This window comes from Aspergillus heteromorphus (genome assembly GCF_003184545.1).
Source record: "Aspergillus heteromorphus CBS 117.55 chromosome Unknown BO70scaffold_5, whole genome shotgun sequence".
Taxonomy (NCBI): domain Eukaryota; kingdom Fungi; phylum Ascomycota; class Eurotiomycetes; order Eurotiales; family Aspergillaceae; genus Aspergillus; species Aspergillus heteromorphus.
The window spans coordinates 421,296-443,258 of NW_020290410.1; the positions used below are offsets into that span (position 1 = coordinate 421,296).

The 21,963-nt window shown below is 50.4% G+C and overlaps 6 protein-coding genes across 6 annotated transcripts; 3 read left to right on the top strand and 3 right to left on the bottom strand.

Moving 5' to 3' along the window:
• Nucleotides 1-1,570: 1,570 nt before the first annotated feature.
• BO70DRAFT_359722 (class I SAM-dependent methyltransferase) lies at nucleotides 1,571-2,968 on the top strand. Its single transcript, XM_025542600.1, has one exon. The coding sequence runs from the start codon at nucleotides 1,789-1,791 to the stop codon at nucleotides 2,848-2,850; it is 1,062 nt and encodes a 353-aa protein (XP_025401802.1). The 5' UTR covers nucleotides 1,571-1,788; the 3' UTR covers nucleotides 2,851-2,968.
• Nucleotides 2,969-3,385: 417 nt separating this feature from the next.
• BO70DRAFT_385483 (DUF1479 domain-containing protein) lies at nucleotides 3,386-5,256 on the bottom strand (the record flags this gene model as incomplete). Its single annotated transcript, XM_025545743.1, has 6 exons — nucleotides 3,386-3,711; nucleotides 3,772-3,914; nucleotides 3,951-4,479; nucleotides 4,564-4,733; nucleotides 4,773-4,867; nucleotides 5,218-5,256. 6 exons carry the CDS (start codon nucleotides 5,254-5,256, stop codon nucleotides 3,386-3,388), a joined length of 1,302 nt encoding a protein of 433 aa, XP_025401803.1.
• Nucleotides 5,257-5,311: 55 nt separating this feature from the next.
• On the top strand, nucleotides 5,312-6,226 carry BO70DRAFT_359723 (HAD family hydrolase; the record flags this gene model as incomplete). Its single annotated transcript, XM_025542601.1, has 4 exons — nucleotides 5,312-5,429; nucleotides 5,482-5,503; nucleotides 5,555-5,664; nucleotides 5,734-6,226. The coding sequence occupies exons 1-4, from the start codon at nucleotides 5,333-5,335 to the stop codon at nucleotides 6,222-6,224; spliced, it is 720 nt and encodes a 239-aa protein (XP_025401804.1). The 5' UTR covers nucleotides 5,312-5,332.
• A 1,204-nt stretch (nucleotides 6,227-7,430) lies between these two features.
• On the bottom strand, nucleotides 7,431-8,773 carry BO70DRAFT_427081 (zinc-dependent alcohol dehydrogenase family protein). Its single transcript, XM_025547856.1, has 3 exons — nucleotides 8,516-8,773; nucleotides 8,433-8,464; nucleotides 7,431-8,375 (listed from the first exon to the last, which is right to left on the bottom strand). Exons 1-3 carry the CDS (start codon nucleotides 8,660-8,662, stop codon nucleotides 7,532-7,534), a joined length of 1,023 nt encoding a protein of 340 aa, XP_025401805.1. The 5' UTR covers nucleotides 8,663-8,773; the 3' UTR covers nucleotides 7,431-7,531.
• A 1,412-nt stretch (nucleotides 8,774-10,185) lies between these two features.
• BO70DRAFT_350655 (uncharacterized protein) lies at nucleotides 10,186-10,598 on the bottom strand (the record flags this gene model as incomplete). Its single annotated transcript, XM_025541705.1, has 2 exons — nucleotides 10,186-10,297; nucleotides 10,351-10,598. The coding sequence occupies 2 exons, from the start codon at nucleotides 10,596-10,598 to the stop codon at nucleotides 10,186-10,188; spliced, it is 360 nt and encodes a 119-aa protein (XP_025401806.1).
• A 1,135-nt stretch (nucleotides 10,599-11,733) lies between these two features.
• On the top strand, nucleotides 11,734-21,442 carry BO70DRAFT_419943 (uncharacterized protein; the record flags this gene model as incomplete). Its single annotated transcript, XM_025547501.1, has 4 exons — nucleotides 11,734-12,068; nucleotides 12,121-19,865; nucleotides 19,935-20,710; nucleotides 20,762-21,442. 4 exons carry the CDS (start codon nucleotides 11,734-11,736, stop codon nucleotides 21,440-21,442), a joined length of 9,537 nt encoding a protein of 3,178 aa, XP_025401807.1.
• Between the last annotated feature and the right edge of the window lie 521 nt (nucleotides 21,443-21,963).

Here is a 21,963-nt window from a genome sequence, read left to right on the forward strand (position 1 = left end):
TCGTTGGAGAGAACCGTCCTCGTCCCCAGCAGACAGACAATGCCCAAGAGATAGGCATTTCCGAGTAGAAGCGACCGGTGCAAACCCAGTCAAAAAGTAAAGCGGCATATGGTCTTGGTTTCGACAACGAGACCAGTATGACGTGTAAAGGCATTCCCTGTATCTTGTAGGTACTAGCAGTATAACACCGTATCCTGTGTTTTGAGCTTTGTGGCTTGAAAAGGGCCATCTGATGAGGGATGAGCGGTCCGCACAGGTTAATCCCCAGAGTATATGTTCCCGGCGGTTGAGACGCGGTCGAAACGACAAGCTTGAGGTTTCGCATTCGTGGCCTCTACCGCAGTAGAATGCACGCTTCGGGTGCGTCGAGTCGATAAGCAGTGGTGCTTTGCCAGTCTGCCATTCTTATGGCTCGATGGAGGAAGTAATATCCGATGCAGCGACGGTGGCAAGTGTCTCCCAGCAGTGCTGGAGAATACCGCAACTTGTGACAGGCTAGTCGGATAAATGAGGTGATTCCGCCCACGTAATCTGTAGTGGGCAAAAGGCAGCATCAGCTGGGAGGCTTTTGGTCGATACGTGATACTCCTAGTAGATGTACGAAGTAATGATACATACTAATACCAGTTGAGGTCTGACTGAGTAATGACCCAGACCAGTACTGGAGGTAACAAGTAAGAGACAAGATATGATAATTGAGGATAAAGATATGAGATGGATGGGAGGAAAGAGAAGAAGAAGAGAGATAGAGATGAGGAGGGCGAGAGCGGGCTTATATATTCAGAATCGTGCCTTTCGTGAATCGGGCTTCTACCCTCGAAGTGACGCATTTGGCGCCGTTAATTGCGGTCCATCAGCCAAATTCACGTTTTGTCATCACTGTGTAATTTTGAAGACGTGAATTTGCCCCCGGCAGAGATTTTGATGATCTTGATAATGATTACATAGGATTTATTACTAAGAGAGGGGGGGGGGGCATTCAGATTGATTCTGTGGCTACTAGTGCCAAGTGACGGCGATACTATCTGTCAAGTCGGACTTCTGATATTCCTTGTAATAAGATGTGAATTATATACTATTTTTACAGTCACGGACAGAAGTCAGTGACGTGTTCTCCACTAGCAGTGAAAGAACTAAGACTAATTCATGGCAAGCACTCACATGACAATGCTCAAACTGAGCTAGGAAGGCGAATGTAGTATGGCACTCCAATGAAGAAGAAAATAGCTTCAATGGCCAATATCAGCCTCGAAAGAACTGTAGACAGAATAGCTCATGGTCGTGTTGCGCTATATAGATGAAGGTGGCCGGGAGGAGCCCGATGGGGGCCGGGATGTGTGGAACCTAGAAGATGATAGTACAAATCCCCAACAAAGCACAGGGTCCCGGGGAAAAATCAATTCATGGCAGGTATCCGGAACTGCCCGTGCCGCAAGTCCACCGCCCCAAAGATCATCGTATCATCGTCGTATGATTCGCCACTTTCGAAGCGAATCGCAACGAAGTTGACCTCCGCGGGGAGCATCCGTCAGCGCTAAGCAAGATGGCAGCAACGGCCGGCGGCTAGATAGTCGCAGTCCGTCGAATCGGCCTCGACCTGGCCTGCCCCGGTGTGCAATCAAATCGCTGGTCCCAATTCCAAACCCTGATCCAACGATAAAGCAGTGCGGCGCAGGGGTCCTTATATCTTCTCGCGCGTCTGCACCCCGCTGCTGCCTCAGACGTGGATTTTCTCACATCACCCACATCCTCCCCGCAAGTAGAAGTTGCAATTGCCCTCAATCCATCATGCCAGCTTTCCAAGCCAAAGAAGACCGCCCAATCGAGGTGGATGATGCGGATGTACCTCACCGCATCTCGACAACAATCCAAGAGGACGAAGGCACGATCGAAGTGGACGCGGATGAGCCCGATCTCGACGATTTCAACGCAGGTTCAGGCTCCACAACAACCTCAATCACCTCCAGTATTATGAAATATGAATTCAAACACGGGCGTCGCTACCACTCCGACAACATCGGAAGTTACCCGTTCCCTAACGATCAGGCAGAGCAGGACCGTCTGGACATGTGCCATCACGCGTTCTACCGTCTGATGAACAACCGCTTGTTTCTCGCTCCCATCAACCCCGACGGGATGAGGATTCTCGATATCGGCACGGGAACCGGCATCTGGGCCATCCAGATGGGCGATGAGCACCCTGGGGTCGAAAGTATCGTGGGGAACGACATCAGTCCCATTCAGCCAGCGTGGGTCCCGGCCAACGTGAGATTTGTCGTGGAGGATGTGGAAATGAACTGGATCGAGACCAAGCCATACGACTTCATCCACTGTCGGTACATGGCGGGATCGATCCGAGACTGGCCGCGACTGATCAAGCAATGCTATGCGAATCTCAAGCCAGGGGGCTGGTTGGAGCTGCAGGAATCAGTCAACACGCTGGTCTCGGAGGATGGGAGTCTCCGACCGGATAGTCACATGGTCCGGATGATGGAAACGCTGAAGGAGGCTTGCAATAAGATCGGGCAAACTATGGACCCGGCGCCCAACTTCGAGCAGTGGGTCGAGGGCGCTGGATTTGGCACAGTGCATAAGGCCAAGTTCAAGCTTCCGGTTGGTACCTGGCCAAGGGATGAGCGGCTGAAGGAGTGCGGTAGCTTCATGCGAGTGAACATGGTTGAAGGTGTGGAAGCATTCACGGCTGCCCTGTTACCCGATGTTCTGGGCTGGGATCATCAGGAGGTGATGGATCTCAATGAGGCGGTTCGCAAGGAGTCAATGAAGAATGACATGCATCCGCTCTTTGAATATATTGTTTTTGCCGCACAGAAGCCGCTTGAGGAGTCTTGATAGATATTGGACATATTATCGATGTTTGGAGGAACACCACCTCTTTTAGGAACTGCTGTCTGTTGAGTAATTCGCCATTGGTGATTGTAGCTTTTATTGCAATGGAACGTATCGCAAAGAAATGAGGCGGTAAGATTGTCGTATATATGATAGGCGATGTCTAGCAACCTGACTGCCTCGTGAGGAAGAGAGATGGTCACAGGTCGTGCAGGGCCCCAAAAGAGGGGGTTGCCAACCTCAGGCACCACCGACAACGATTTCCATCATTTCCGGTGACTCCTGTTCCTCGCTCTTTCCATAACCTCAACCCAGTTCTTTCAGTCAAACCGCTTATATCCGCTCTATCTGGCCGAATCTGACGGTGATGGAAGACCACTGCGGGAACGGAGAACTCCCGGCCGGGCCTTCCAAGAAGGTAGTTATGTCAACAGATGGACCAGCTAACTAACTACTCCGTGGGGGATAGTAAATTCTGTCACCGTTCAAACGCCGATACAACGTCGTCTCAAAAACAGATATAATACAACCCAATCCCCTACAAACCCAAAATACGGTTCGACTCCTCCAACACCCAACGCTGTCCTTGGTTGAGATTATTTTCCTGCGCATCCCACTTCGCAAATCCAAACGACTTCAAACCCTCCTCGTTTGTGAAATTCCGCAAATCCTCCTCAGTAGTCCGCCCGACATGCTCGCTCTCCCCCTTACCACCCGGGAAATTTGGCGGAGGTACACCGGCAAGGAAGTCCTGTTTCTGGCGCGGGACGTAATCCATGTTCGCCTCGGTCACAGGACAAGCGGGGATACACAGAACACTGGAATCGCCTTTTTCTTGGTGCACTTCATCGACAGAGTGGATTGCTGCGGTCGTTCGTTAGCTGGGTGGGTGATTCGGTCCAGGAAATGATGCTGAGAACTGACTGTCACAATGCCAAGCAACGTAATCGCCTGGAACAATCTGGGGAACATGGACCATCGTCTTTTCGAGCTCCATATGTGGGTGGAGGATATCGTTCAGCTCCTGCGAGAACCCCGGGGTAGCGCCCTCCAACTTGCTCGACGGGCTCGCTTCCAATCGTCAGTTGGTCGGGTCCAGGTACGTATCCCGTGAGAGACGGGATCCTCCAGATGGAGGCTTGGAGATGGGCTCAAAGAAAGGTCGCAGAAGATAATAAGCCGTCGCCATGGAGAGGATGGGGTTGACCAACAAAGTTCCTTCCTTGGGACCGACGTGCGAGATGCCGAGCCAGCCCTGGAACATCCGGAACATGGAGCATGCACCCGCACCGTTGTACCGATCAGCGACGGCGGGTACGCAGCAACTAGCCTCCCAGGGATCGTACTCCTCCCAACGTCCCTCCCAGATGCGCTGATCTACGTCGCCTAGACCATATCCGTTGTCTTCCCATCGTTCGCCGCTACCGCCATCGACGTGAGCCCCGAGCGCGAAGCCCGCGTCGCCCGGTTGGCGGATACGGACGCGGTCGGCATATGTGAGGGGATGAATGGGCGAAACCTTTGCATCGGCAGCATGCGATTGCCAGAAGCTCATGAGAAAACGCTGGGTCTCAGCCATATTGGGGTGAAGATGGGCTCTCATCTGGGGCTTGGACCAATAGAGCTCGAAGACTTGGGGTCGTTGGGCGGGAATGCTGCCGAAATATCAGAATATATGACGTGAGCATACTGGAAGCGATAAAACAACTTTTGTACTTGGGTTCGCCGGGAAATAGGCTTCGATTTCCTTCTTGTAAGCCCTTGCCTCTTCCTCGGGGACCACACCCCGGATAACAGCAACACCCCGTTTCCGCAGCTCATTTTGGAAAGACCGCGGAGCAGCCTGGATGTCCTTGAAATCAATACTCGGGATAACATCCGACTTCCTCTGATCGATAACCTAAACTTCATCGCGAAGTCTGCACAGAAGACGGGCCCAGCTTCTCTTAACCTGTTCCTGTCGCCTCGCGATAAGCCGCTTTATCTGATCCGCGGATTTGGCTGGTACTGGCGTTTGCTCCTTTCCGGATAATCAAACAAAGACAGAAGATATGTCGCCTTCTTTGCGCGCCGCCGGAGCAGATGTAGCCAAATGTCTTGTGTTGGGTTTCGTGAGAGTCTGCAGTGCCGGTCGAAGACCATGCATGCATGGTGTGGTTGATTTTCAGCATAGACATTATGTCCTGAATTTCGATTTAATCGGCAAACACACTAATTCAAAAAGGACTAGTCAGGTATCTTGAGCATCCACCCAGCAAACCTAACCTGAATAGGTTATCTATACCCGGTTTTAAAATGCCGACCTTCACATCCGATAAGGGAATCGGATAGATTTCTCCTTCAGGCACTCCGGGCGGGCGGGTAGATTACCGCATCTGGGGATCCCGTCTTTCCGACTGCCACAGTCATATATCTCAATAGATGAACGCTTGTAGCCACGTTGACGCAAATTTATCCCCTCATACACCACCTGTCGCATTGCATGATGTCAAAGGAAAACGTCTTATCTGGAGAGGCCGGGTCCCATGTGTTCGCCGGGGTTCTGTTGGACTTCGACGGGACTATCATCGACTCAACGGAGGGTAAGCTCGGCGCCTTTCCGTTTAATTATGCCGACAAGCTAACACTGAGCAGCGATTGTTGAGCACTGGAAAAGGTACGTTAGTACACATCTCATTCCAACTAGCAAAATACTTACGTGTCTCAGAATCGGCCTCGAACTGGGGATCGACCACAATGAGATCCTCCGCACGTCGCACGGCAGACGAAGCATCGATATTCTTCGCGATCTAGACCCCACAAAGGCAAACTGGGAATGTATGCACCCCCTTTCCCACTCGACTCCCTTCCGTTATCTCGAAACTCGACTAATAACCATCCACACAGACGTCAGCGCGATGGAAGCCCAAGTCCCCCTCCTGTGCACCACCCCCGCTGTCGAGATCCCCGGAGCCCGCAAGCTCCTCGAGTCCCTAGACAAATACCAAGCCCCTTATGCAATTGTCACGTCCGGAACAAAGGCCCTTCTAGACGGGTGGTTGAAGGTTCTCCAACTCCCACGACCACAGGAAGTCACGGTCGCCGAAGATGTCAAGCTCGGAAAGCCGGATCCGGAGGGGTATCGGAAGGCAAAAGAGAGGATGCTGCTATCGTTGGATTCTGAGACATACAGAGATGTGCTGGTGATGGAGGACGCCCCGGCCGGGATCAGAGCGGGGAAAGCGGCTGGGTGTTATGTGTTGGCAGTTGCGACGACACATGGTGTGCAGGAGTTGAAGGACGCGGGGGCAGACTGGGTGGTCATGGACCATCGGTTTGTGGATGTGGAAAGGGTGGAGACTGCAGGGTTTAGATTTGTGTTTCGAAATTTGTTGTAGATAGACTGAAGAAAATTTGAGATGGGGGAATAGATAGACGTGTTTGGGTGCTGAAGACTTCCGATTTAGGACGCTGCAGGGTCGCGTCTCTGGCATCTCTGCAGCCTGTTAGATTCGGGTCCTTCCGCCCGCACTGTGATATACCCACTATTTAGTGGGTCCAGGGTTGAGTAGTATATATGGTAGAGTGAGAAGAGAGGGATGTGGGTGGGAGAAAAATAAACTGAAAGGTTATTATCAAGATTAGTATAGAAGCGTGTGGGGTAGCAGTTCGAACTTGGAGATTACCTTCTTCTATATTATTTTTCTGGCCTCCTTTTCTTCTATTTTCTCTTATTGTTGTATCTTAGTGAAGAACAAGTTCGGTGTGGAAACAAGTACACTCTCAATCAATAAAGCCGAGTATATCTCGAATTCAGGCAAAGCATGATATTATGTTCGAAACTCCAAATCAATATGCACAAATCGCAACAATGCAGCCTCCAGAGGCCAGGGATCAACTATTCTCTTAATGCTTTTCGAATAATCGTGAACCTATTGTAGGAGAGGAAATATACACGCATATTCCTAGTATGAAGGATACCAACCAGTCGTCTCCCTGTTAATAACAGCAGCGATCTTATATTCCTCCGTCCCACTTGTGGGATTCATGACGATCTTAACAAGGATACTCCCTTTGTATATATTACCATAAGTAAAAGCAGGCAGATGCCCATGGAGAGCAGACGGAAGATGGCGCGCAAAAAAGTCAGATATCCACCCATGTTATGCCCGATCGGCCCAGATCTGCTTTGAATGGAGGGCGATGGCCCTGTGGAAGCTTTTCTCATTTTGGAAAGGGCCAGTAACCGCCTGATCATTCTTTGGGGACCAGAAGTAACGGTGCAGAACAGGTCCTTGTGCCACGATGCCGTACAATGCAGGTGAGGGTAGTGAGCATATATCTTCGAAGAGGGATCGGAGTAGACGGAGGTGAGAGGTTTTATTATTCTGATAAAGAGAAGACCACATATGTTGCAAGCTCACACTGTCGGGGATGTATTCCATGACCTACCGCTTGGTATTTCTTTGCAGGTTGCGTTGAACCTATTCGTTATGTCTAATTCGTCATCACAGCTTAGATTGGGATAAGTGATATAGAAAACTGCGGAAGTCATCAAGTCATGAGGGCAAGACAGCTGCGCGATGCGTGAGAAATAAGGTATCGTGATAGTGACATTGTCGATAGAGGCACGTCTTTACTGCCGACGAGACAGACTTCAACTATTATAGTAACACTCAGAATGGAAATGTCCCCCAGATCGCTCTCAATCTATATCCAAAACCACCTTTCCAAAATGCTGCCCCGTCTCAGAGTATGTATACGCCTCCTTCAGCTCGCTCAATCGGAAAGTTTTGGCGTCGATGATGGGTTTGACATCGTTTACTTCGATCGCAGTATTCATCTCTTCGTTGAGCTGCCTGCTGCCCACCAAGATCCGACGAGTCGTGAACATCGTGGTACCGTGAGACTCTCCGATATGTCCGTTTTCTTCCCGGGGACCGGCCCTGTTGCCGATAACAGAAACCTGACAATCGACTGCTGCTGCCTGAGCTGACTGCGCCATGGTGTTTGCGCCGCCAATCTCGATGATGAAGTCTGCTCCGCGTCCGCGGTGCGAGAGTTTCTTCGCCGTTTCTCCCCATTTCAGATCCTCTTTGTAGTTGATAATGTGATCTGCACGCTCGACCTTCAGTCGATCAGCCTTTTCTGGACCACTTGTGGTTGCGATCACTTGTGCGCCACCCATTTTGGCAAACTGCAAGGCGAATATGCTCACACCCCCGGTACCTTGAACGAGGACTGTTTCTCCCGGCTTCAGTTTCCGTGGGCCACCGTACAATGTGTTCCAAGCAGTCACCGCCGCACAGGGAAGAGTGGCGGCTTCGCGATAGCTCAGATTGGAGGGTATCTCGACGCAACTTTCTTCGTTATACACCGCGTATTGGCGGAAAACACCGTCGTGCTTTGCGCCCAAAGAAGTAGGAAAGTAACTTTCATCGAAAGAGCCGTAGAGATGTTTCAGGTGGAATATTGGCGATACGCGTTGTCCGACTGAGAACCGGGTCACCTTGGGGCCAGCTTTGACGACTTCACCGGCGGCATCAGATCTATGTATGTGGGTTAGTAGAAGGGGACAAATCCCGAGTAATGTGACGAAGACTGACCCTGGGACTATCGCGGTCCAGACATATTTACCCTACATTTGTGTCAGTCCCGTCACAAGGAAGAGAAGCTGTCCATGTCTTACATTCGCGATCACAATATCTCGGTAGTTCAATGACGCCGCATGAAATTTAACCAAAACTTCATAGTCTTCCGGGGAAGGGATAGGAACCTCCTGAAGCTCCAGTGAATCGATCCCCTTCTTCCCTTGAACAATCCACTGCTTCATCATTTTGTCAAGCTTCAGACCGGTGTGTACTCGAGAACAACGCAAGGGGAGGATGATGCCGGAGCAAAAACACAATGATTTGCCTCAAGTGCCGCTGGAAATGGCAGGAATACTTATAACCCCCATCCAAAACCTCGGAGCATTAACACCCAGACCACTGTACTTAGTCGACGTCGACTAGATAAGGCTATTGATTCTGGCCATTCTTGGCCCTCAACGCACGTCATGGGAGTGATTAGAAATCAAGGCGTCCGTCTGCAAGCTGGATCACCCGGAGACCCCAGTATATCCCTCGAATAGGGGACCATTCCGCACTCGACAGGGATCCAAGCACCACCAGCATTAGGCAACGTGACTTCATCCAGCAGCCTTGCCCCCAACGTCATTTGTCCCATCCCTGCAACAAACTCCCAAAAATTCGGCCTGCTGTCGGTGCGACAAATCCTTTAGTTCGAGTAGTCGGGATACCGCCGGAAAACCGGCACCGGGCTGAGGGTTAGATCGATCACTAGATAGTTGAGTTCATCGGATCCGTGAGTTTGCGTTCATGCGTCTCGTTCGACGGTGCCCGAGCCCCGAGGGGACAGCTGTGCGGTTATGCAAGGCATTGGATTGCCTTGCCAGAAGGTATATTCGCCAGGAAAACAAAATGATCAAAAGGAGACGATCGACACAGGGGTTAGCTGCGAACTTTCGCGTAATGAGTTAGATTAGAACTAGAAGGTGGTTGCTTAAGGCTGAGATGTCCTCCCTCCGCCTTCCGAATTGGAAGATGGACTGGCAGATTCTCATCTGACTGCCTCAATGACGTCGGCGATGCTCTCTGGCTGCAACGTGATGGAGGTTGGACATATGGTAGCCTTGTAGCCTTAGTGTTTTCCTGCCTTGGTGCCTTGGTGCCGGACCGTGCGGACTTTCCGCTCTCAAAAATATGCTACACGTCCCAGTCATCGACACAGTGTTTGTTTAACCTATGTGCTAAAATGAAACATAGCTTCCAATTACTCTCATCCACGTACACTATCAGACTTTCAGTTAAGAGGAATGTTACTCCACCCTTGCGAATCAGTATTGGGGTTTACATAATGCAATCTAGTGCCCTTGTCCTTTTCTTGTTCCTGCTTTGATCTCTTCCTGCCTAGGAAGTTATTTTATACTTGGTTCAGGGCCTTTCTGTGGTTTACCGAGTCTCTGGCATATTTAATCATATCAACCAAGCCAGTCCTTAACCCAAGCGAGCCTAAAGAGAGTCAGGATGGGTTGTGGTGCATGTTTCAGTCATCATTACATATTTATGCTACAGCCTACGTCACAGAAAGACAAGTATATCTTTGCCCCGCAAGCCCCCATAACAACAGTCAAAGCCAATGCTGATGTATGACAAGAAACTTTATTCACCAAGAGGCCCTCTGCATTTGCACACAAGATTCAGGGGAAACCTAGAGTCCCAGGGGAAAGACCTATTGAAACCAAGGACCATACCGGGACAAAAAAGTGCCAATGCCAAAAATAAACATGCAACTTCACTAATCACGATCCTCCTTATAAGCAAGCTCCATCTCCGCCTCACCGTAAAATGACCCATTTTGCTTCTTCATGGTCAACTTCAGTCTGTCTGCATGTGCAGTGCCCTCAAACCTGAATTGACGGTTCAATGTCCGTAGTATAAGGAGCAAATGCGCGTCCCTTACCAGTAGTATGGCTTTTCCGACTTGTAGATCTCGATATTGTCTCCACCAGAGGCTGACCCGGTATCAAACTTGGTGACAGTCCCGACGGAGGAGTAGTTTGCTTTGGGGGTTTCCTCATAGCTCTTGGTCCACTGGCCCACGAGAACTGCTGTCGTACCTTTTCTCAGATCGCCGTTGAAGCCAAGAGAGATGAGCTCATTCTCAGCTGTCTTGGATTGGGAATTGAGCTTTCCAGAGTAGACACGCATTGTCATTGAATGAGAGATAATTGAAAAGAGACTTTAGTCCAGGATGGATGAGTTGGCCGAGTGTAAAGTTTGAAAGAGGAGAACGTGAAGTCTGAGAGATATGGCCAGAAGGGGGGGAGAGATTGGTTTATATAATGTTTCGCATGGTTGACATTATGACAGAGTAACGGTTATGGGGTTCGGCATCATGCAAGATGATTCAGAAGAGAGAAGACGTCCACGTGAGGCCCAGAAGACCTGTCATACAAGAGTTTCAAGTCAGCTCAGGGATTGTAAGATGATGAGGGGTGGATACTTGTATTTTGATTTTTGTGGCGGTGATGGTATGGCCTGGACTTTCCTCTTGATTGCTTCATCACGATGGCATCAACCGCCAGGGTATATCTGGAGCCTGACGTGGTTGTACTGGCACTACCAAGCTGCTTGGCTTCTGGGTCCCCGTTAGCAAGCGACATCTTCTGCTTGACTTTCCCTGTCCAAGCGGACCGTTTTGGAAAGAACAGCTTGGCTAGTACTGCCTGCATCGTTAGAGGCCACTTCCCTCGCACTCCTCTTAAATACCGACTTCCCCACTATCAGACCAAACAGACCACTCGACTAAAAAGGTGTCCAGACACCTAAGTAGGTGCGATACTGAATGATACTAGGTTTGACACCCACGCAAAGCCTTAACCAGACCAGATAAAGCATGTCATAGATGTCGTTGGAGGCAAGGAAACAGGTACCGCATGACTCTCTTTTCTTGCCTCATCAAGCTTGCCTCATGGTGTCGACATGATTGAGGTATTACTATGACATGGCTTTCAGTCCACATCACGGGGTCAAGTACTGTTTTCCAAACCCGGACCGTTTGTCGCTCCGCAATGCATTCACTGGAGGGGGCTGCTGCCCGGTCGACAAACGAGCGCCCACAGAGCGAGCGATCACTCCTCTCTGACGCGTCTCTTCTCCCTGACACCTGGCCATGTCCGCTGCATTACCATAACTTCTTTTCCACCAAATTTGGTCTTTCTCTTGTTACGGAATACGTGAAATTCGAATTTGGGGAAGAGAGGTCCTGTAAGCCGTCTTCTGACCGTCCCCAGAGGTTCCACATTAACCAAAACCATTGCTAGACGCGACCTAGGACTTGAGAATGCCCAGCCCAAGAGTCCTAGCGGACACATTTCGCCACGTTGCCCTCCCCCCGAAACTTCCGGGAAAGCAAGATAAAGACCCTACAGAGGTGGACGGAGAGCTGATTACTCGCCTACGGCACGCCATTCAAGATCTCACCAGCGCGACCGACGAGGAAGCGAAGGGCGTGTGGAGCTCAATTGATCAGACTCTCGGCACATTTTGTACGGTCAATAATGACGGAATGGTCAATAAGGCGGCTCTTTTGGGCGCGTTCGGTAAGCTGCGTCCAGGAAACGCGGTTATCGTGTACGTTGCGGAGCAGAACGCAGCCCTCCTGATTAGATGCCCTCGGTAAGTACCCCACTGGCACTGTATACACTACTCCAAGCTAATGCAATGGCAGAGGTGAGGAATGTGACGATATTATCATCGAGGCCTTCGAGACTTCATCACGCATGGAGCAAGCCCTCGCTGCCAAAGGCGCCCTTGTCTGGGATTTCCCTTCCTCGGCAGTCTCACTTCCTATGGAAGAGTTCAGGAATTCCGGTTTCCAAGACAGTCTTTGCGACTTCCTGGAAAATGCCAGCACCGAAGCCCTCGACGAGTTTGCGGCGAAAACACGCAAGGCCGGAAAGGAAGTCGTCGAAAATCGAGATACCGTTGATCCATCTCTGATCACAGACTTTTTGATGACATTGCTCGAGGTGAATGGAAGCCGGATATGTCCGCCTTTGTTACGAAAGCGCGTCAAGGACGATGTGTGCTGGGACAATTCCGAGCTTCCGTGGCGACGCAGTCCATCCTGGCTGGTACTTCGGGTGTGTCTCCAACGCGTCCTCTATCTTCGTCTGGGTAGTGAGCTAGGCCGCCTATTTTATAAGGCTCTTATGTGCGTTGTCATGGCGAGACTTCTAAGAGATACCGTCCATATAGGAGCTTTGACGCCCGAAGATTGGGGCTGGCTTAGATCCAAACTATGTCGTCGTTTGGCTAAGCTGGAAGCAGAGAAAGTAAACTCGCCGTCCTCAGTGCAAGACATGCACACTCGCCTAGTCAAGACGCTTGAACCGATTTTTGAACAATGTATTGACGCTGCTCAAATGGCGATTGAGAAGAGCTGGGAGGCCTTCAAAAGAGAGACTCAGCGAAAGATACCACTGTTGCCCTCTAGAGCAGAGGAAAGCGATTACCGTCTGAGTCTGCCGAACAGCTTAGCATACCTCCAGGATATCCTCAAAGACCCTTGGATAAGTACCCAGAAAATAACGAACGTCGATCCGGCTCTCGTGGTGGAAAGCGCTCGTGGAAGTACTACCCAACAGTTCAGCTCAATCTTGACGCGTTACACATTGCTCGCAGAGCTTGAACTCGGTCTAGAATCAGGTACACGTAAAATTCCGGTCTCAAAAGATGCCGCAGAGGGCGTCTGTATACAGATCGCCGATAAAATCGGCCACTACATGGCTACCGTCGCAGACACATACGTGGAGGATCCGGAGCAACTGGGCCTTTTCATTCTCAACCTTTTTGACCTCTGGGTATACTTGGACAAGTGTGCCACAGTTGCATATCCGCTGCTAACGGAGTACCATACGGGCTTTCCCCCAGAGCTGCTGGACGTGCTTCTCGTCTCGAGGCTCGCCGACTTAAAACGACTGCAAAATGTCCAGACGTACCTCCATAAACGCTGCACGGGTGCAGTCAAAGCGAAGATGACGATATTTGCGGACCCATGTCCGGGCTGCCTGGCTGACCGGTATCTCGACCTTCCGATCGGGAACAATCTAGCAGAACTGCAAGAACGGATCGAGACTGCATCGCTGGCTGCGCGGGAACAGAAAGTGTTGGAGTTGTTCAAATTGAAAAAGGAATACGACTCTCTGAAGGAGAAGGAAATGGGCAACCCTTGCACGCAAAAACGGAAGGACGACGGCACTCATGACATCCGCGGATGTACCCATTGCTATTATGTCCGCTGTCGTGGACGAATGACGATCGACATCCACGAGGACTTTCTCCCACCAAACACTAACATGGCTGAAAAAAGGGCCATCGTTTTCGAACTGGGTATCCCGAAAGCATTTTCTGCGTACCGGACCATCACATGGGAAATTACTAATAAACTGAGCACCCTTACGAGCTTCAAGAGCGGGAGAGAACCGGAGATATTACTCCATGAATACAGCCTTCTTGCCGATCACAGAAAGGCCGGGTCATCTCCAAGCCTCTCACTGGCATCTTCTACTAAATCACATTTGAATACCCATTTTAAAACAAAGCGGCTGCCAACATCAACGGACAGTGTCTTGCGTCCCCTGGGGCTGACATTCTTTTACTACGACACTGGGCGAAAGTTATGGGCCAAAGACAAACCTCCGTTGCTCACCCTTGCGCATCATTTCACCTTATCTCTCCCAAAGACTTTACCATTTTCTGAGCTCTATTCATGTTCAAGCTTTTCCCCAGATGGTGCAGGACCTTCGTCCTACGAGGCTGTTGCAAACATTCCGGACTGCCCTTCTTCAGTGACCGTCCATGAGTTTATGGCGCATCAGACCCTGATGGCTGGTAGAAATCGGCGATGGCTTTCTATTCTGACTGAGTTAGGATCCTCAAATCTGAATCTCGGCTTGCATGATACAATGGTCCTATTTCGCCATCTTGCACTGCAAGCGGGTCCTGGACTGCGGGATAATCCCTTACGAGTTGTCCATGCCATCTTCAAAGATTCTGAGTTTTGCAAAAGGTTGATTGAACAACTTGACCAGCATGTCTCGATCGCTGCACAGAATTGGCGAGAGACAACTTATATGGATACGATTTTAACCTTGGCCATTCAAGTGTGCAATCTTGGGAGCCGCAAATCTTCTAAGGCAGCAGATGGTCTGCTTCTGAGGATCCGCCGCATTACCCTTCAATGGATTGAGCACATAAAAAACGAGAATCAAACCGTGCTGCAGGTGGATGCCGCAGAAAGAGCTGCTAACTATCGCTTTCTGGCCTCACTACTATGCCGTCGCACGTTCTCCCCGCAGAGTTTCAGCGGCCAGCCTTTGACGATGGAAGGCGTCCAGTGTTTTGTCGAAGCTACACTCGCCATGCAAGAGAGTGTAATTGGAGACGTAAGTAAGTTCAATAAGTCAACGCTCAGCATGCTTTCTCGCGACATCAAGATGTGTGTTCGGATTCGCGCTATGGTTCAAGCTGCAGTCGAGGTGTATCCTGAAGGCATAACGGGTGCCATAGACAGGGTTTTTCCGGGTAGTATATCGCGGTCGTACAGCCCATGGAGACACCTGCCTCATCCACACGAATGTTGGATTACAGCTACGGTCCGATGTGCCAATGAGCGAATGGTGCAGCAAGAGATCCATTTTCACATCCTGGAGGGCCACATTCTGGTAGACGGAATTCCTTTGGGCAAGCTTCCCTCTGATATCAGCAACTCAGAGACGTTAAAGGAGCTGTTTGGAAACCAACGTCTGTTTGCCTTCCCCTCAAATTTGCCTGGCATGAACTATGCCCTGGCAATTGACAAAGAAGGGTACCAAATCCATCTGGGCTATCGAGGTAACGACTTGATTATTCGGGCTTGCAAGGACATGAGCATTCTCGAATATGTACCGAGATCAGTGTTTGGCAGAGGTCGTAGCCTCGACTTGCCTGAACCCTTGGTGTTTGGCTGTGTTCACTGGATTGACCTTAGAACCGGAATTCTCGAGGCGCGGCGTATGCCGGTCATTTGGAAGGAAAGACCAGGGAACTGGAGAGTTAACGTTCCCAGTCGCAAGGCACAAAGGAAACATTCTTTGCTGGTCGATCCCCACTCCACTCTGGCGACGATAATCGGAAAGGCATTTCTTCACTTCGAGCATTCCTCGAGGCTTACCATCTACCAGCCCCGCTGTAACCCCCTCTCAGTGGAGATGAAATACATGAATATTAGCTTTCATGTAAACAAGAAGCAGTTACTGCAATGCAAAGAGCTGGGCGCGGAGCTAGATCCAAATCAGGACGCTGGTACGCTTTATGGGTTGCAGAGTATGCTGGTTCTCCGGAATGTCTCCAATCGCTCACAACGAAGTCTTATCATGACCCTAGGAGACATTGAGTATCGGAGGCATGGTATTCATGTCCTCGTACGCAAGATGAACGATAATAGTTTCGGAAGGTACATGATTGATGATGTGCTTGGCCGCCTCTCCTGCCCAGCTGAGCGACGGTTGCAATATACAAAGGCACAGTTACACGCATTCACATCATTCGTGCTACCTGATCTCCTTACTGGGCGAACAGGTGCAGAGGAAGCATTGGCATGTCTACATTCGGGTGGTTGTCAGCCATGGACCCCTTTGAACCAAGCTTCCGTGGATCTGCTGCAGACAATCTCGCACCTTACACCTACAAGGAGATATTATCCCCGCGATATGAGAAGCCAGCAGCTTATTGAGTGGGATGAGAAGCTGACTGTCTCGATACAGAATGAGGAATATCAATCAGCAATTGAATCTATTCTAAGCAGGTCAAAGAGACTGTCACTATTCGATGCTACGGCCGCTCCCGCTGCAATGGAAGTAACTTTCAATGAAGTCCATCTTCGCGAGCGGGCTCGCTGGCGGCGGTCCATCTACGCACGATCAAGCAACATGTGTCGAGTCAAAGTGAATACACCCGACAAAGTCTACTCTCCGGCCGGAACTTGCTTTTCTGACCGAGCTTCCAATGTCCTCGAAATTGTCTCTCTCCTCCGTGAACGGCCCTTTGCGATTCGCACCACCCGCAATCTTTCCGGTATTCTCCAAAAGTGGCCATACATTGGTGGTTACATGACGAAGTTCACACCGCTTGACCTGGAAACAACGCTCTCTGCTGACCTCGCAGTTGAGTGGGGTGGTTTGGTCCGGTTTTGTCGCGAGTGTGGACCGCAGGATTCTCACTACCTCATGTTTCATTTGGGACTCATGGCTTACAAAAATGCTGTTGATATGGATGCCATGAGAGTCTTGGCCGCTTTCTCTATATTGAGCGATCTAAAGGAACTCCCACTACCTTCATACCCATCCTTCGAAGGGTTTCCTGACACCGAAAAGCCTGACTTTGACTCGTTACTGGCTCTGATAAAACCTTTCTGGAAAGAATATGCAGAACCCTCCTCATCGAAGGGGGAAAGATCCGCTGCTGAAGTTTATGAGATGGAGCGTGCCAGAAATAAACACGACTGGTGCTGCGAAAATGCCAGTAACGATCTTGCTACTTTCATTCTTCAGCAGTGGCCGTGCGCAGAGCCCTCTGTATCGGGGTTTTCATCGCAGTTCCTGGAAATAGCCGGGGCCCATGAGATAATAAGCCGTGAATGGCTCCGACGGTACAAGAATCTCCAACTCATGAACCATATCGTCGGCATCCAAGAGGTCTTAAATAACCACGAAGCTGAGAGGAACCATTGGAAAGCTTTTGCAGCCCCCCAAGCGACCGAGGTGTTTAGAACCCGAGTATTGCAGCTCCAGGATGTCACGATGCGCCTTGAACGGGGACTTCCCAAATCGCAATCAGGTTCGCATTCAAGCTTACGGTTCGATCACAATACTTTCACATCAGATCCGCTGGGGGAAATTGATCCCAATACTGGTATGCGAAGGAGGAGAATGTATCCAAAAGAGGTGACCGAGATCGAACAGATCGTAGATCGCATTGCCAATTCAGGGTGTTCGGTTAGGTCTACATACGGTCAGGACTTGCAGCTGAGCATTGATGCGTTGAAGAAGAAGAGACGAGACCAGCGCAAAATACACACAGCATATCCCCGACTTGGGGGTGAATTTGAGGAGGGAATGTCGATCTATTTCAATGAGATTAGACGAGCTCGCGTTGAGTTGAGGCGCTCATATATTTTGATTTATGACAGACTTTCCGCTCGTGATGCACAGTCTCGTTGGCTACAGGAAGGACGCCTCTGGGGCTGCGTTACTCCAGTGACAGTATTGGAGCAGCTACGATCTGTGTCCTCTTTTGATCTTGGACCCAACATGAAACAAGCCATCGTATCTTACGCCCTTGATATCGTCAAGTTGCAGCGTTTGATCCGGATGAAGGAGTCATTCACCAAGCGCGATCAAAGCGGGCTGGACCAGGAGCAAAGCCATTGCGATCATGCAGTTTGGGATTATATGATGCATCCTGACTGGATTATCCTGGAGATTGATGCCAACATGCAAATCCGACAGGACCAGGTGACTGTGGCGATGGAGATGGTATCCCCCAGCTCAAATTCAAACTCTGTGCTGCAGATGAATATGGGACAGGGAAAAACTTCAGTGATTATGCCAATGGTTGCATCTGCATTGGCCGATGGCAAAATTCTTAACCGACTACTGGTACCCAAAGCCCTGATAGCCCAGACTGCGCAGATTTTACAGGCCCGTCTGGGAGGCCTCGTGGGCAGGAGCCTTGTTCATATCCCATTCTCACGACGTACTCCGACGACACCACAGGTGTTGCAAGAATATCGCGCATTGCATGAGGATATGCTCAAATCATCAGGGATTGTATTGGGAGTTCCCGAGCATTCTCTCTCCTTCAAGCTTAGTGGTCTGCAACAAGTTTCGGACATGAAGCTCCCTGAGGCAGTCAAGATGGTGGCTATCCAGACATGGCTTGACAAGGTTGGCCGAGATATTTTGGATGAATGCGATTTCACTTTGGCTGTCAAAACGCAGCTGATCTATCCGAGCGGATCACAGCTCGTCGTAGATGGACACCCCGATCGCTGGGAGGTCATCATGGCTGTTTTAGAGCTGGTGGCTCAGCATCTCCGAGACTTGGCACGAGAGCTACCGCAGAGTATTGATTTGGTGGAAAGAACAGCCACTGCATTTCCCATTGCCTACCTTCTGAGAAAGGATGTTGAAGTGGTCCTCGCCGAAAGAATCGCTGAGGATGTCTGTTTGGGCAGAGGCGCCATTCTCCCCGTCCGGATCTGGGATGCTGCAGAGATCGACGTCATTAAACAGTTCATTTGTCAGGATACGTTGGACGAGTCGGTCGGGGAACGCGCTGAGTACCTTCTCCGCGATGCGCCCAAAGTTCGAAAGCGGGCCCATTTAATACGGGGACTTCTGGTGCATCGCATTCTCTTGCTCTGTCTTAAGAAGAGATGGAATGTTCAGTATGGTCTTCACCCTGATCGAGACCCCATGGCGGTTCCTTTTCACGCGAAAGGCGTTCCCTCGGAACATGCAGAATGGGGCCATCCAGATGTGGCCATACTCTTCACATGTCTTGCCTTTTACCACCAGGGCTTAAACCAAAGTCAATGCCGTGAGAGCTTGCAGGCCATCTTGAGATCCGATGATCCTGCTACGGAATACGACAGGTGGACTCAGGGATCAACAGCTCTTCCAGAAGCTCTACGACACTGGAATATTATCAATGTTGACGATGAGGGACAAGTTCGGGAGATTTGGCTGAATCTACGGCATTCGATCATGGTAATTAATCACTTTCTCCGACATTTTGTGTTCCCGGTCCATGCAAAACAGTTTGCCATCAAATTGCAGACATCAGGATGGGACGTTCCAATGTTTAGCAACTCCGTCTCAAAAGCTCACAACCCGAAGATTAAGCGCTCCGGGCTGACGACTGGTTTTAGTGGAACAAATGACAACCGCAGACTACTGCCTTTGACAATTGAGCAGCATGACTTGCCGGAGCTTTCGTACACGAACGCGGAGGTCCTCACGTACTTACTTCAGCAGAGAAACCGGGGCTATAGGCCTGCAGTTCTCAACGGGAGACGCCTCTCCGAGGAACAACTTTTGATGGAACTGAAACAGAGCAAAATTCGGGTTCTCATTGATGCTGGGGCCTTTATCCTGGAAATGGACAACCAAACCCTTGTGAAGGCTTGGCTGGCCGTTGATCATGAAGCTCAAGCCGCTGTGTACTTTGGAGCCGATAATAAAGCCTGGGTCCAATACCAAAATGGTTTGAATACACCGTTGCTTGCCACTCCATTTGCAGATGACATGAGTGAGTGCTTGATCTATCTGGATGAGGCTCATACCAGAGGTACCGATCTCAAGCTACCCGCCAATGCAGTTGGAGCTTTGACGCTTGGGCTTAATCAGACCAAGGATCACACTGTGCAAGGTAAGTTATCTTTTCATCCCGGTTTCGGCCTCGAAGATACAATGCGGTTGCTCTAACACTTCAATTCAGCCGCGATGAGACTCCGTCAGTTAGGCACCACACAGTCCATAGTTTTCATTTCTCCACCGGAGGTGCACCAAAGCATCATGGATACCTGCGAAAAGGGCCCGGGTGACAGTATCGACTCGTCTGATGTGATTTACTGGTTGCTTCACCAAACATGCGCCAACAACAAAGATCTGGAGCCTCTCTTTTTTGCCCAAGGTGTTGATTTCTGCCGTCGCGTTCAAGCCGCAGAGAAAAATACCAATTTTCTTCATGATTTCTCGCATCGAACGGCATACATGCAGGTTCTCCAGCAGCCGGAACAGCAAACCCTGGAGCAGCTCTATAAGCCTCTCGCCTCAGGTGCCAATGACACAGGAGTCGGGGCGGAGAGCAATTCGCAGCCTCTCGAAGGAAAGGTAGCCGGATTCATGAAGGCACTTCGAGAACGACACCGGCAAACCCACACCACATCTACTTCAATTGTCTCGTCAGCCCTCGAAGAGGTTGAGCAGGAGCGAGAGGTTGCCTACGAAATCGAAGAGGAGAGACAGGTTCAGCGTCCCCAAAAGCTAGACCCCCACAAGTTCCCCGGCTTGCACCCGTCCCTGGAGCAATTTGCGAAAACAGGCACTCTGAAGGAACTGGGCGTTGTCGATGCCGCTCTTGCGGTCGACCTGACCAAGCTGGGACGAAAATACGGCGTTCGAAGCGCTGCCTTCCTCACTCGCTTATACGTGTCCGCGGAGTTTCGACTTACGGTCAAGCTGAAGCATGCGGAAAAGAGAGATGACCATCTGGTAAGTACATTGTCTTTTCCAGTGTATGCATTCAAACACTTACGACCCCAGCGCCCGGTCAACTGGATCCTCTGTAACGTCAAAACCGAGACCGCGGTTATCCTGATTCCCGAAGAAGCAGAGCTACTAATCCCAATCATGCGCACCAGTCCAGCACGCTCCATGCATCTGCTTACCTACGCCGCCCCAGTGACGAAACGAATGCTACACTTCAACAGCCTGACCTACCACGCAGTTCCCTCGCTGCCCGCCCAGCACACATTCTCCCCCCGCCTCACATTCGAAGTCGGCATCTTTGCCGGCCGTCTCTACTTTAAGTACTCCGAATACGAGTTTATCCTCCAACAACTCGGTCTAACCTCTGCTCGTCCAAGCGATAGTCTTGGAAACCGCATGGCCTTCTTGCAGGAGTGGCTGGCGTTGAGACGTCAGGGGCAAGATATCTCGCACACGCCGATGGGATATGTCTGCGAACGGAGAAATTTGCGCGCCGACCATCCGTTCTTTGCGATAGCGGATCCCGTGAATGGGGGAGGAATCCTTCAGTCTAGTGGGTTTGTGGCTGAAAGTAGAGATGAAGAGGAGTTTGATAGTGGGGAGGATGATACCGGATTACAGGAGAATGAGGATGGGGATGGAGGGGATGATCATTTTGAGGAGGTGAAGGGGTATACAAGGGGTGAGGTTGGGGATGAAGCGGATGATGATGAGGAGGATGATGAGGAAGACTGAATGTATGACGTTGCGGACGATGACTGATGTACGAGTTCATATTTCGGGGTTTCTTTCGTGCTGCGGGTGTCTTCAAATTGTGGTGTCTCTCCCATGGCTTTCCTACGGATGAAAATCATGTCTGATTATGAGATTGAAAAGAGTCCTGTTACTTTGCTGAGAAGAGGCTTTCTGTTGACCAAAATTGTTGTACCGCTGCGCAGTGTCTCGATTCTCAATGCAATTGCCTCTCTCAAACCCATGGCATCGTAGCTATTCATACTGATCAGATGGGGTACTAGCATACCTCTCTCGTTGTCTGGACATCTCGATGGTGGAGTGATTTTGTTTCACAGCCCACTATCCATACTCAATGAATTTCCATTTTCGGAAAATCAGATTGGAAGACACCCTTTGCCTTTTTGTCGTCCCGACGGAACTGGGTACATCGCTTACCCACAAACAGAATTGCCGCGGTCATGTGATACACTATATTCCCACCGGTCTACCCGGGACGGGCAGCTCCGTCGCTAACTACGGAG

Coding starts and splice junctions, on each gene's coding strand:
- BO70DRAFT_359722 (XM_025542600.1), top strand. CDS start 1,789: ATGCCAGCTTTCCAAGCCAAAGAAGACCGCCCAATCGAGGTGGATGAT.
- BO70DRAFT_427081 (XM_025547856.1), bottom strand. CDS start 8,662: ATGATGAAGCAGTGGATTGTTCAAGGGAAGAAGGGGATCGATTCACTG. Junction 8,465..8,515: donor GAGATATTGTGATCGCGAAT/GTAAGACATGGA, acceptor ACACAAATGTAG/GGTAAATATGTCTGGACCGC. Junction 8,376..8,432: donor TGGACCGCGATAGTCCCAGG/GTCAGTCTTCGT, acceptor CCACATACATAG/ATCTGATGCCGCCGGTGAAG.